General features: G+C 48.1%; 1 protein-coding gene across 5 annotated transcripts in view; it reads left to right on the plus strand.

Moving 5' to 3' along the window:
- The window catches only part of Arhgap44 (Rho GTPase activating protein 44), a 169,607-nt gene that overhangs the window by 146,334 nt on the left and 9,014 nt on the right, over window positions 1-14,259 (plus strand). For 4 of the 5 annotated variants that reach the window (XM_021176399.3, XM_029483387.2, XM_085829921.1 and 1 more), the window contains 5 exons: window positions 642-755; window positions 1,724-1,815; window positions 2,818-2,998; window positions 11,972-11,989; window positions 12,796-13,023. In XM_021176399.3, the coding sequence (XP_021032058.1) occupies window positions 642-755; window positions 1,724-1,815; window positions 2,818-2,998; window positions 11,972-11,989; window positions 12,796-13,023 (633 nt within the window). The remainder of the gene's footprint in view (window positions 1-641; window positions 756-1,723; window positions 1,816-2,817; window positions 2,999-11,971; window positions 11,990-12,795; window positions 13,024-14,259) is intronic. The other variant, XM_021176398.2, reaches the window with a different exon arrangement.

Here is a 14,259-nt window from a genome sequence, read left to right on the forward strand (position 1 = left end):
ACACTTCCCTTTTCTGGGTATTTCACATAATGGAGTAGAACTGCACTGTGTAGCCTTTTCTGTCTCCTTTCCATTGCCATATTTCCAGGCCTTACCACATGGCAGAAAGTGTCAAGTCTCCATTCTTTTTTATGCATTAGTAACATTCTACATACACGCATTCACTCCAAGGGCTTTTGAGTGGTCTCAGCTGTAGGAATACCACAAATAATGCCTCTCCGGATGTCTTTTTTAGCATCTTGTGCATAGGAGTATTTCTCTTGGGTGTGTTCCTACCAGTGGGATTGCTGGGTCTCATTGGATCTTTCCAAGAAGGCTGAGTCAGTGTTCATAAGACCCTGGTCTGTGGATATCCACAGACACTTTGTTATACAGTGAGTATGAGAGGTAACAGGGTATGGTGAGAGACACCCCTTGGGCATCCTGTACCTGAGGCACAAGGACAGATGGTTTCTTACTGGATGTTCACTGGAGTAGATGTGAACATCTAAGTGGGTGAGTTCTGGGTCTGTTTGCTTTGGGGAAGAGAACGAGTCTCCTTGTCAAGAACGCGCTATGGGAGAGAAGTTTCTATTCGGTCCTGCGAGACAGTGGCCAGTGTTGAGCCCCAGTTAAACCTGACTCTTTTCATTGCCTTTCAGATACTTGATCAAATTTTTATCGAAACTGTCTGAATATCAGGATGTAAACAAGATGACTCCCAGTAACATGGCAATTGTCCTGGGACCCAATCTCCTTTGGCCACAGTCAGAGGGGTGAGTACAGGAAGGAGAGGCCCCCTAGGGTGCCAGGCATGGGCTGTAGGGCAGGAGACCTGGGCCCTGAGTCATCTCTGTAGCAGTGAGTTTGGACGACACTGCTTTGCTTCCCGGTGGGTTGCACACTTGCACTCGCCCAGGAGCTGGATTCTCCAATGGAAGACACACAGATACAAACACACACCAGTTCATTTTAAAATGTCTTGGCTACCTCAAAGGCTGGACACTCCTAAACCTTCCCTGGCTACCCTAGGCCCAGTTGGAGAAGTGGCCAGTGGCCACCCACCCAAATTCTGACATGGCTGGTTGGCCTTCTCTCCTGTAGTTTCTATGACCCATCCTTCTCTCCCAAGTCATGGTGATTCTCTATCTCCTTTTTCCTAGTTCCTAGCCTGTGCAAATATAAAGGCCGTGCCTCATCTCCCTTTGTCCAACCATTGGCCACTGCCATCTTTATTGATCAAAAGCCAATTGGGGAGAAGATCCTTCAGTGTTTGGACACACAGATTCCCTATTAAATGAAAGCATTAAAACCCATCTCTAACACACCTTAGCCTGTTTCTTTCTCTTGGCGCCAGGAGGAGGAACATAATTCTAGAGATCTTCCTCACTGACAGGCTCAGAGCAATGGGTCTGAGTGTGGTCTTCTGTGACTAACCTAAATTACTATGGAGCATGACAGAGGAGGGCAAGGGACAGAAGAGAGCATTTCGCAAGAAGTCCAGGCATCTAGACTTGAAAGGGTGGAGGCTTGTCTGCAAGAGGCAGCAGCGTTTTAAAGCAGACAAGCTACCCTGTGCTGAAGAAGCACTTACGGGTATTTGGTAGTCACCAGGAGTGATGCTGTCCACAAAGCTTCCAGAAAGCAGCTGAAGACCTGGGCCTGCAGAATTCCAGTGCCCAGAGGACTATGCAGCTGTCCCTCTGCCTCCGCTGCTAACCCCACTGCTCTGCTCCGTTTACAGGAACATCACCGAGATGATGACCACAGTTTCCCTGCAGATCGTTGGCATCATCGAGCCCATTATCCAGCACGCAGACTGGTTCTTTCCTGGGGGTAATGTGTCAGCATTCATGTCTAAGGGGCAGAGGGACAGACGTGGGGACAGGAAGTGCACTGTGAGCTTGATGACTGGGAAGCCAGGGGTGTGCACCCAGGCTTTGGATGGCTTTCTTCACACTCCACCCGCAAACACTTACCCACAGATGCAGCAGGCACTGGAGTAGAGCCTCTGCTGCTCCCTTCTCTATTCTGACCCGGGAGACATTTCCATCATCCACGCATCCGTGCCTTGTACTGAGTAGGTCCGATTCTCCTGACCCAACAGCTACACTGTGGTTTATTCACACCTACAAAATGTGGAAACTGGCCCAAAATAGAGTGCTCCTTAGCTCCAAAGTCCCTCCTTTTCAAATGCAGAGGGTGGCTGAACCTGATGTTACAGTGGAAGGTAGGGAAGGAGTGAGGAGTACTTCAGTTCAGGGCCCAGCCATCACTGGATGCTACTGACTTTAATGATGTTCTTTGAGCTTCCCCTCAGCACAGAGGAGCAGGGCTTCCAAAGCAGTGACTTGCTTTTTTGTGCCTGGTTGGTAATTGGGCACTTAAGGCATCTTCTTAAAGGGAATCTACAAGATGTTATGAGCCACAGAAGCATCCTTGCACGAGAGGTTCCCTGTGGTGATTGTTTTATGGAGACAGCAGTTGTAGTCATGGTGGTTAAAACAACAACACGTTGCTCCTGCCCATCTTGTGTACTGAGTGTTGAGGGTGAGCTTTTAGCTGTCAGTCACCACTAACCCGTGTGAGGACAAAATGCTACTAAAGCCAGGATCCCAGCAGTCAAGACTGACCTGGTTATCTCCCTCTCTTAAAGGCCAGCCTGCCCATCACATAAGTCTCTTTGTTGATTGGTCAGTATGGAGAGTTGGTATCAACAGGTTAGCTGGTGTGGACCATGAGGTGACTTTTTTCTAGAGGCAGCATGTGAGTGTCTCTCTGTCTCGGAAGTGTGTGCCCTCACGAGAGATGACATACACTGATTCTTTTTCCCTGCAGAGATAGAGTTCAACCTCACAGGCAGTTACGGGAGTCCAGTCCACGTGAACCACAATGCCAACTACAGCTCAATGCCCTCCCCAGACATGGACCCTGCTGACCGGCGCCAGCCAGAGCAGGCCCGCCGGCCCCTCAGTGTTGCCACAGACAACATGATGCTGGAGTTTTACAAGAAGGATGGGTATGAGCTAGTGCCCCTTCTATATAGTATTGGGAAAACTGATTTAGGGGAGGGTGTATTTAGGAAAACCAGTATCGACAGGAAGGCACTACTTACTAAGACACTTGAGGTGGCTTGTAGCAATTCATTTGGGACCTCGTTCTGGATGCTTCCGTCTGTGTGTGCTGGGACAGGTTTCTTTGGCCTGCTTCCCTTTGGGGCCAGAGGTAAGTAGAGTCTGCTTAGCTTACCTGATTGCCATCAGTATGACTAGTTCTCAGCAAATAAAGAAATGTTGGTCAATGAAGGGAATTTTTTTTTTAAAGTCACAATAATCCTCATTAACTTATTGTTTTATTTATTTCAACATATAGTCTTATATTAGCCCAGGCTAACCATGCACTGTCTGTATAAGGAATGACATTACACTTATAATCCTCCTGTCTCCATCTCCCAAATACAGGTATTCTAGGTGTGTATCCATATACCTGGTTATAGGCAGTGCTGGGGATTGAACTCAGAGCTTTGTGAATGATAGATACACCCTCTGGCAGCTGAGCCACACCCCCAGCCCACAAGCTCTTTGTCTTGACTTAGGATTCACCCATGTGTAGCTAGGAGTGTGCCCAGTGACACAGGTCATGCTTTGCGTAGGTGAAGACAAATCTCAGTACTGTAGAATTTCCAAAAGCCCAACGTGTATAAAAGTGTGGCCACTCCTGCCTCTTCATTGGCTTCGCTTTCATTGTAGACCTGCTCATCTGCCATCTTAAGCTCCCATATGCAGCACCATTGATGAATAACTTTCTCTGTGAGGCTGGAAAGAAACCCTGAACCTAGCAGTGGCCCATGCGTACAGGTTTTCTAGGGTTTGTCCCAGGGTCTGCTTGAATGCAGTTCAAATCCACCCAGCTTAGCATGTAAGCATGCGGAGGAGCAGCCACTCCACGCTCCCATTAAATCAGTTTACATAATGTTTAATTACACAACACGATTGCCTCAGTAAGCAACAGAGGCATAAGCAGGTTACATAACTCACTCCAGCAAGGCATGGTAAGCAGCCACTCAATGGCCTCAGAGTCTAGGTCTGAGGAGAGTCCAGCTGGGTGTCAGTACACCTGTTGTGAGAGTGGATTACCATCAATTAAGTAAACTGTGATTAGGAATTAAATACTTACACACAATCACATTCTACAACTGCTCCTTCAGGGAGGGAACATGGCACACCAAGTCAGGATATCCAAATCCCAGGTGATAGGAAGCAGCCCGACCATCCCCTTCCCTCAGGGACCACCAGGGTGTGTTAAGGCAAATGCCAAAAGGCCTTGGGGGACCTGTGGAAGAGTGGGAGTCACACTGTCCCTCCACCTCCTGCGTGGAAGTTGGCATTGAAGAGTACATTTGCAGAGGAGGCCTAAGCCTGTGTCCTGCTCTGTGTGTTGGAGGGGAAACCCTGCTTGTGACCTTACTCCACAGAGATCATGTGTGATGTGCATGGGGTTATTAGCGTATGTGGTGTGCTTGTGTGTTGTTCACTAGCAGGGATGGGGGAACAGAAACTCTCAGATATTAAAATGTAGAAGAGAAAAATTGTAACTTTATCAAAAGAAAAGAAGAAGTAGCAAAACTAGAATGTTCGGGAGACAGAAAACTGCTGAGCACATTGGGCAATGCTTTTAAACTCCATTCCAAATAGCAGTCCAGTTCCCACATGACCCCTTGCCAAGCTGCCAAGATGCCCTCACAGGTAGATGCTGTTGCTGGCTGAGCCTTAAGAAAATGCCCCACTGGGCTCTTCCAACTCTCCTGTCCCCCTACAGTGTACAAGTGTGGCAGAAGCTTGGCCAATGGCATCTTAAGCTGATGCTACCTCTCTGGTGAAGTCCTATTGCTTCAGAATACTGTGGAAGGACTGTCTAGTGTGTGGTCCATACTGATCCAAAGTTAGGACCTGTGTGAGGCTTGGTGTGTATAGGCATTTCTGCCAAATCTGATGACATGAGGCTGATGCCCAGGTCTTACACGGTAGAAGAAGAGAACTTAACTCGCACAAGTTGTCCTCTGGCCTCCACATATGTGCTGTGGTGCATTTGCATGAACACACACACGATTTAAAGTTATAAAAATCAAAATTTTATTTCTACCATCTACCCTGTGAGTCTGCATATTACTGAAATACATGAAGTGTATTGTGTGTATTTTAAAATTTGTATTCCATAGAAAATGTAGTTGAAGCCAACCTTCAAAGAGCTGTCTGACAGGGCATGGTGTGAAGCCATGAACCACCAGATGACATTTCGGCAGTGGTAGCTCACATATATGACTATCATATGAGATAATGTCATCTGATGGTGCTCCAGCCAGCATAGTTCACTCTGTGATGTTTAGACAAAAATAAAATTGCTCAGTAACAGATTTCTCAGTACTATGGTCACTTTTGAACTCTGGAAGAAAGAGGAGCCTGTGGTTGTTGTTTGGGGGCGAGGAGAACACGGTGTGTCCACTGGGCACCACCAGTGTTCGCTAATCCTTGACATCTGTCCCCACCTCTGAGCTTTTAAAATATCCTGAGAAAACTGTTAAAGCCTTTAAGTTGCCCATTGAAGTGTAGACACATTCAATAGATATCGTTGGAGGTTTTTGCTCAAGATAAAAATTGTAAAGTATATACCAATAGAGCTGTTTTTTAAAAAATCATAAAGAAAAGTTGGGACGGATAAACCGGATAAAATCAGAAGTAGGAAGTGTTCCATCGGTGTCAAGAGCTTCTAAATCCTAGATGTCACCTAAGGCAGCTTGCTCTTTACAGGCCTAGTCCTGAAGCCATTTCTGATTCATCACACAAGTGGAATGTCTTCAGTAAGCCAAGAGTTCACGAAACCTGTGGTTTTCATCATAACATGCAGGGTGATGGCCACCAACAGATACAGCGCCCAAACCTGCCACCTCTATATATTACTTTATTCTTGAAGAAAAAAAATTCTTTGCAGTAGTGATCAAATTAAGGACTATTGATTAGGAAGTTGTACTGGCTTCTCAGTGGTCCCTAAAGGACATCATTTACAGGATTGGAGGTGGAGAAACTCACTACACTATAGCTGCGAAGATGGAGCAGAGAATTGAAGGGTAGCTGACACCAGAAGCTGGGACAGGAATAGAACATGTCTCCTGGAGTCCCTGAAAGGACCACAGCCCTGCTGTTGCTGAATGCATCATAGAATAGAGTCCAGAGTCAGCTTCCAGAACAGTCTGTGTGTATCTGCCATTTGCCTATTTTGTGGTGATAGTACAACCATTTGCTGAAGCTGCCAATGAATAGCAGTGCGGGAAAGATGGCAGCGGACACTTTACTTGTCCTTGCATAGTGTTGGCGTCTCAGTGGCCATCAGTGGCATATGGCTGAGAAGCAGAATGTGTGCCGGTTCTGGAACTTCGAAGCCTAGCCCTGTAGGTTCCTCCTGTGTGTCTGAGAACATTCAGTCTTGGAATGTAGCTGGTGCTGAGTCCAAGTATCCCCTAGAGAGAAACTGAGGTCCCAGTGGAATCTCTTTCAACAGAACGCTGAGCTTGTAGACAACTCAGCCCACCAGCTCTGTCAGGGAGTCTCAGGATTAATAAACCGTACTTTTAATGACAACCCCAGCACAAATGTACACCTTTAAGATACCAGAGCAGTGCACGGGGGCTAGAGTGATGATGTCTCAGCAGTTGCTCCATATCTAAAGGACATGAGTTCAATTCCCAGCATGGTTGGCTGGCTCATAACCATCTGTACATCTCCTGTTACATATGACTTACTGCCTTCTCTCAGCCTCCATAGGCACCTTCATGTGTCACACACAGACAGAAACATAGACATGTACAAAATAAACCTTTCAAATAGTGCTATGCTGGGACCCACTTTTCTGCCATGGAGATATTCTGACCAAGCATGTTCTTTGCTTCTTAAGTACTTGATGTTTTTGTCTGTCTATCCTATGCCAAAGTCTTTGACTAACTCTGCAGACATAAAATATACTAAAGTAGAACTGGCCAAAGGCACCTGAAGCTCAAAGGGCTCTCTAAAACTTACAAAGCATTCTTCATAGCAGGGTCCCCTGTCCTCTGTCAGTTTGTTCTCCAGAAAACTTTTCATCCAAGATGACAGTCCTCATCCCTGCCTCCTCTGCCTGCCTGCCGTCCTGGGCTGACCACTGAAACACAGATGTGGTAGTCAGATCTCTGCTAATGTAACTGAATCCTGGAGTCAGTCAACTGAGGCTGAGGGAGGTTTATCATAGATAACGGTTTTAGCATTGAAAGTGGTGCTTGGTCCCATTGTCTTTGGGTCTTAGTGTATAAAAGGTCACAGCAAAGGAAGAGGAAATGTCTTCTATGGCATGCAGCTGGTAACTTAGCATCCTTCTGTGGCACCAACTCCTAATGGCTCTACCTTCTCCCCAGAGGACAGCAGGCCAAAGGTCTGGCATTCAGCAGGTAGACCATGGGAAGACACATCCAAACCATGCTGGGAGGGGTTGTATGGATCCCCTCCTTATTTTCAGCCCCTCTTCTTTTAGGCTGCCTGTATCCCTTCCTCAGAAACCCATCTCGATTGGTCTCACAAGTCAGAGCCCTAGACAAAGCAACACAAAGAACTTGGACTTGGAGTTACTCTTTTGTGCTTTATTGCTAGGTGTCTTAGTTAGGGTTTTATTGCTATGAACAGACATCATAACCAAAGCAACTCTTATAAGGACATTATTTAACTGGGGCTGGCTTACAGATTCAGAGGTTCAGTCCATCATCATCAAGGCAGGAACATGGCAGCATCCAGGCAGGCATGGTGCAGGAGGAGCTGAGAGTTCTACATCTTCATCTGAAGGGTGCTAGCAGAATACTCACTCCCAGGCAGCTAGGACTTGGGTATTAAAGTCCACAACCATGGTGACACTCCTACTCAACAAGGCCACACCTACTCTAACAGGGCCACACCTTCTAACAGTGCCACTCCCTGAGCCCAGCTTATACAAACCATAACAGGAAGGAAGAAAGAACTCTGATGTCAGATGTTAAGCCCAGCTGGAGTCCTCTCAGTGTCTGCATCTCATGCTCTCCCCACTTCACCAAAACAATATCCCCCTTCTGCCTTCAGCAAACACCATCTACTCCTTCTTTCTCAAGTAGACATTTTATTTTAAGGAAAAGTCTCATCATGGAGCTTTGGTTGACCTGGAACTCATTAAGAAGAGTAGGCTTGAATTCAGAGATCCGCCTGCCTCTGCCTCCTGAGTGCTGGCATTAAAGGTGTGCGTCACCATACCGTATACTTGGGTATTTTTAAAGTCAAAATTTCTTGGCATTAGGAGTGACAGCCACTACAACTATTGATTCTTTCTCAGGGTTGTATGTCCTTATTATGTAAATAGTTAAGGACTAGACATACTTCAATTTTGGGTGTATACACTTAAACACATGAAACATCTTGTGGGTGCAACCCAAGAATAAAAACGAAATATGTTTCACATATATATCCTGAATGTCATTTCACCTAGCATTTCCCCTGCAAGTCAGCACTTGAGGCCAAGTGTAGAATTTCTGACAGTCTCAGCAGCTCACACAGCTTTGGGATTTGACGCATTCTCCAGGCCAAATTTTCAGATGAAGGGTGCTTAGCCTGTCCCTGGTCTCCAAAGGCTGAGAGTCTATGTTTATGTTCATTATTCTATAAACACCCCCAAGGGAGAGACAATGTGTCACTCCTGCTTTACAAAGTGTACTCAGAGGTCACTTGTAGACGTTAGGTCCCGGTTCTTCCTTCCAGCCCCATGCTTCCTGAAATAAGACTCAGACTCAAATTATATTTACAAATACCTTAGCCACACAGCTAGGCTTTTCTCTTATCAGATCATAACTTAAATTATCCTCTTTATTCTAATCTACCTTCTGCCATGTGGCTGGCTGACTGCCTTGCCCACAGCTTGGGGGGGGGGGGGGAATCTCTTGTCCTGGCTCTTTCCCAGAATTCTTTCTACCTCCTGGATGTCCCGCCTTCCATTCTACCCTTTCTATAGGCAGTCAGTTTTTAAACTGACATGTGATACATCCATGCAATACACAAGATATTGTCTTCAGAGTCACAGATACAGATGGGTCAGGTCCCGTCAGAACTTGCTCCGTTTCTTCTGAGGATAGTGTTAGTTATGACCCTCTTACCTCAGGTGAGGTCCTTGCTCTTGAGCTTCTGCCTGCTATCTTTTACCACATTCTCAGAGGATGCACCGTAGGCCTCCCCCAAACCACAGCGCTCTCATGCACAACCCATCCTGTCAGTACTGAGCCTCTGCTGCCAGGTAGTGCTGTCAAGGTGTTCCAGGTCTGTCATCCATCCTGGATTGCTAAGTCACCCCACATGGATGCTGGAGGCAGGAGGGAGATGTTTGCCCCAAACTGTCTATAAGGAAAGAGCTAGAACGAGTTTGTAATTGGCTTACCTGGAACTAGAGGTGTGGGTCATCTCAGAACCTATTCCTTGTTAAAATCTCATTTAAAAACCCAAAGTGTGATCTAGAGCAGAAGTCCTGCAAACAGCACTTGGGCACTTGGCTGTGCATGCTGCTACACGCTTGTAATGTCAGCACTTGGGAAGTGATTTAAAAAAAAAAGCCTATAAAAAGGAAATAAATGGAAGGTTCTGGTCGGCAGAGAGGGAAGGAGACTCTGTGCTTCCTGTTCATAGATTCTCCATGTTTGACTTTGGCCAGGGACTAGGGACTAAGGCTCGTATTTTACATATCAAGACAGACCTGGACTCTAGGTTCTCCCAGCATCCCTAGCTGGCATATCCTGTCCTAACCCTGAACTTTCCAGCCCAGGCTGCTCTTCCCTTCAGAGGTTCCTTCCTATATAATCCAGACATTTTGGTCTGCCTGCACTCTCTCTTCTTCTCTTTCTGAGAGCATGACCTTTCTTTTCTTTAGCCGATCCCCTTCCTCCCCATGGTGACTTCCCTGACCTCCTTCCTTGGAGCCAGTAAACTCGACCACCCAAGAGCAGCTTTCCAATAAGCCTGCCTATAATATATTCTACTCTGGCTTAAATTGTCTCATTTCACCATCGGTGGAGAAATAACCTTCAACCTAACCTTAGCTTCTCAGGGTCTCCTAGCCTAGTGTTTGCTCCCTGTCTCTGAGGCTCAGTTCTCAGTTCTCAGTCATGGGGTTGCTGGAGCCTCCCTGTGGGCTTTGAATCTCCATCAACAGCACCCGCTGGAGTCAGTTTGTGATTACACCCACTTCCATTTTATCATCCTTAAACGCAACCGGCACCTTGAGTCTGTTCTGAGCTCTCTCTTGAGACAGCAATGAGCAGAGACTTGTGAGCTGTTGATACAGACATCTGGTTGGATGCTTCTGGTCTGTGTGCCACCACCACTGGGCAGAGAACTGAGCAGCTCTGTCCTTGCTGCCTTTGGGCTGAGTTTATCTGGACATCCAGATGTACATAATTAGTAGCTTGCTCCTTTGAGTGTTTAGGTATCCGAGAATGGAGCTGGCACCTGAGCTATTGAGTCACCCCAAGATTTATGTAACTACTTGAAAATGTCAGTGGACACAGCATGTGTATTCACTGAACCCATAATGTTCTACCCATCAGTCTCTTTGACAGGCAGGGTGATTGGCATGGCCTAGCAACCTCTGGTGAAGGTGGCAGTGTGCACTCAGCTTGAGGTTCTTAACTGCTGGCATTTGTCAGTCATGATTACCAGAGCTTGTTTAATGTCTAACTGGTGCCCAAGCCTGCTCCTTTCCCGGGTGATTCAGATCAGTGGGTACTCTGGAGTCTGAGGTTCCCAATATTAGAAGCCATTCTTGGAAAGAGAAAGCACCCACCCCCCCCACCCCCCCCCCCCCCGCAGCCCTGCTTCTAAGGACTTAAGATTCCTCTCCCTGATGAGGGAAGGACCTTCTAAGCAGAAGAGACTGTGGTGAGGAGTGGAGGGCTGGACTTCAGGACTTGAGGCTGACCGCCTCCCGTGTTCCCTGACGTCTGCAGCTAAGTGTCATCAGCCTCCAACCCTTGTGCAGGAATAAGCTTTCTCCTTTTTCCTGTTAAAATCCCAAAACCCAGAAAGCAGCTTGCTAATCTTCCTTGGCCTGCTCTGACTACCAGAGGAAACATATTGGCAACCACCCTCGAGTCTATAACCTTCCTGAGCTTGTCTGTCCAGCGACGGCGTCTGTTCCAGATGATGTGAAAGCCAGTAAATCCTCGGAAGAGACACTCCTACTCCATTTTAAGAGCCTCCTTGAAGCCACGGGGGATCTGAGGAATTCCAGCCATGACTAGGCATGAAACCATGCCAGTCCCCTCAGACAGGTCCCTGCATGGGAGTGCTTCCTTAAAGGTGCCCTCCTGCCTGTAACAGCTCATCTCTGTCTTTGAATTGGTCTTTTATCTCATTGCACCTCTGCAAAGTAGATACGACCATTCTAGGCATGCAGGACTTCACAGTGGAATGGCTCAGTGCATCTGACCATTGAGGGAGAAGAGCAGAGCACATGGGTGTTCTCTTATTCACCCTGCTGTGCCCTAGAGATGGGTGTGTCTTGGACTATGGCTTGTCCTTGTACAGAAGTTCATGTCTTCTGCCATATTAGAAGTCTTGTCAATGAAGCTGTTGCCTAAGGGCACAGAACCATGTCTACTGGACCAGATGATGGGCATTAACTGCCTTCTGTGTCCATGCAACTAGGAAACAGGCAGATGCCTGGTTCTTGGATGAGTCTGTCATCCCATTGCCCTGTCAACTCCAGCTCCTCTCTATTCAGCTGCGTGGTTTGGGCTTGTGCAGCCACGGGAGAGGCTTGGAGATCAACTAAACAGTAGTTATCACACAACATGAGCATTACATCAGGACTCAGACAGGAAATCCCTTGCAGACACTCCACCTCTGTGTTCAAAGGAAGGTGTAGACTTGTTGGCACTAATATCTGTATGTTTCTGTCCCTGCAGCCTTAGGAAAATCCAAAGGTACAGTATCCTCTGGTAGCTCTGAGGTCACTTTCAGTCTCAAAGCAAGCAAGCTGTGTGGTAGTGAGCTCGGCAAGAGGGTGAATGTGCCGTGTTTGGTTTGCTTGGCCAATTAACTTGGAGCTGTGTGTCCATCATCCTGATAGACTCTGAGTCTGGAGGGACCATAGGCATGAGCAGCCCCTTCCATGCTATCTAGATAAGCAGCTGTGGCCTATAGAGGTCATGCCTTGACAGATTCCCCAGCAGAAGCAAAGCTGGGACTAGACCCCCACGTTGCACAAAGGATGCATTTAGAAGTCTCCTGCTGGTTGGTTCATGTCCAGGACTGGTGCTGTCTGTCCATGTTCCGCTCTCCTTCATGTCCCATGGCAGGAAGGTTTCCCTTGCCCCACCCCACCCTACCCCCAGGTAGGCCACATTCTGCTCTGAGGACAGCTTGAGTTCCACACCAAGGATGCTTTGGGGGCCATTATCCCAGGGCCTGCTGGCTTTGGCCGGGGGTGAAAGCACAGCTTGTGGACTTCCAAGCTGCTGGTGTGCCCTGTTGTGCTTTTCCACTGTGGGAGGGCAGCTCGTGCCAGGCCTGGGTCGTGGGGCTGCATGTCAGCAGGTTCCCAGCAGCCCAGGCACTGGAGTGTCGCTAGCCATACCTCTCCACTGTGGGCATCGGTTCCCAGGACCCAGGAGGGTGCTAAGCCTGCTGCTCTCCAAACACAGATTGCTTGAATGTCTCCGCTTCATGGGGGAGGGACCATGTCACCTGTCACATGTGGGTAAGCAGATGTCTTTGTGTCCCTCGCCAGCATGGGTGTGAGGGTCATGGACACATCTTGGGTGGCACGAAGAGGCTCCTCTGCTGGTCGGAAAGCATCCTGCGCCCCGCCTTCCATGCAGCCTCCTGCCCCACCCTCCGAGCTGGCTGCACCCTTGCCTTCACCCCTGCCGGAGCAGGTCCCAGACAGCCCTGCCACTCCAGCTCCTGCACTCTCTCCATCAGGTGCCAGCCTGCAGCCCACCCCCGAGCGCCCCAGGTAAGCCCAGCCCCGCCATGGAAGGCTGGCATGTGTGCTGGGGTGACTGGGCTTTGGCTCTCCCTCCCAGCCTCCTGGATCTACTCACCCTGCTCCCACATGTAAGCATTCATGTTTGGCTTTCTGCATCCTGCCAGTCAAATGCATCTGAAGTCCAGGCTTTCCAAGAACAGCATCCCCAAGCAGACATAGAAGGTGGCACTTTCCCAGAACTTCCCAGTACCTTCTGGGGACTTCTCATGTCCACGTCCCTCTATCCTGTTCCCTGGTTTGAATTGTAAGATGTCAGCATTTCTCCCTTCTGCCTTGAAGTTTGTAGGGGCCATATTTACTACTAAAATCAGTGCGAACCAAAGGTGTGAAGGGTGTGTTAACCTTCACAGTGTGCTATGTAGTGGGGTTCCCGTTCCGAGAAGAAAGAACATCCATTCCATCACCAGCTCAGTGGCCATTGCCAGAATTTCTTCATCTGCCCAAAGCTAGTAACATGATCTCCACTGTACATCGCATGCCCCAGTGACAAGAGACAACAGCACTGAGCTCGGCACAGCCCAGGCTGTAAGGAAAGGACAGCATACCCAGTGAGGCCCAGGCAGAGGACAAGACTTGGAAGTGGGAGCAGCATCGTGGAGGTGGTTTGTTTCTCATGCAGCAGCCAGAGAAGGAGAGAGACTGCTTGGGTGGCTGTTTGCTGTGCTTGGGACACATACACTTTCATGGACCCTGGGTGGAAGCGGATGCTGAGTGAGCCCAGAGCCTTTAACTTAGACTCTTCCTATGTGAGATTACAGTTGCTTTTATTTTCATTTTTATTTTTTATCATTTGCTTTCTTTAATGAGTAGAACATAATTCCAATTTAAACTAAAACATAATGAAGGGAAAGCCATACATTCTGGGAGGGGCACCCAACACTGGGTAAGTTTGGGAAGTTGCTGATGACTGTGCCTCAGATAAGGCCTGATCCTGGCTGTGCACCTGCTGAACTCTGAGTCCATGGAAGCTGCAGACAGGGCACTGGGAGCTTGGAGATGTACAGGTGGGCAGCAGTGGGCCAGACAAGCTGAGAGAGAGAGAGAGAGAGAGAGAGAGAGAGAGAGAGAGAGAGAGAGAGAGAGAGAGAGAGAGAGAGAGAGAGAGAGAGAGATGTGAGCAGACTGACTGAGGTGGTCCAGGTTGACTGAGGTGGTCCAGACTGACTGAGGTGGTTCAGGTTGACTGAGGTGGTCCAGGTTGAC

This window comes from Mus caroli, unplaced genomic scaffold (genome assembly GCF_978045245.1).
Source record: "Mus caroli unplaced genomic scaffold, Mus_caroli_1 scaffold_13, whole genome shotgun sequence".
In the NCBI taxonomy this organism is placed as follows: Eukaryota; Metazoa; Chordata; class Mammalia; order Rodentia; family Muridae; genus Mus; species Mus caroli.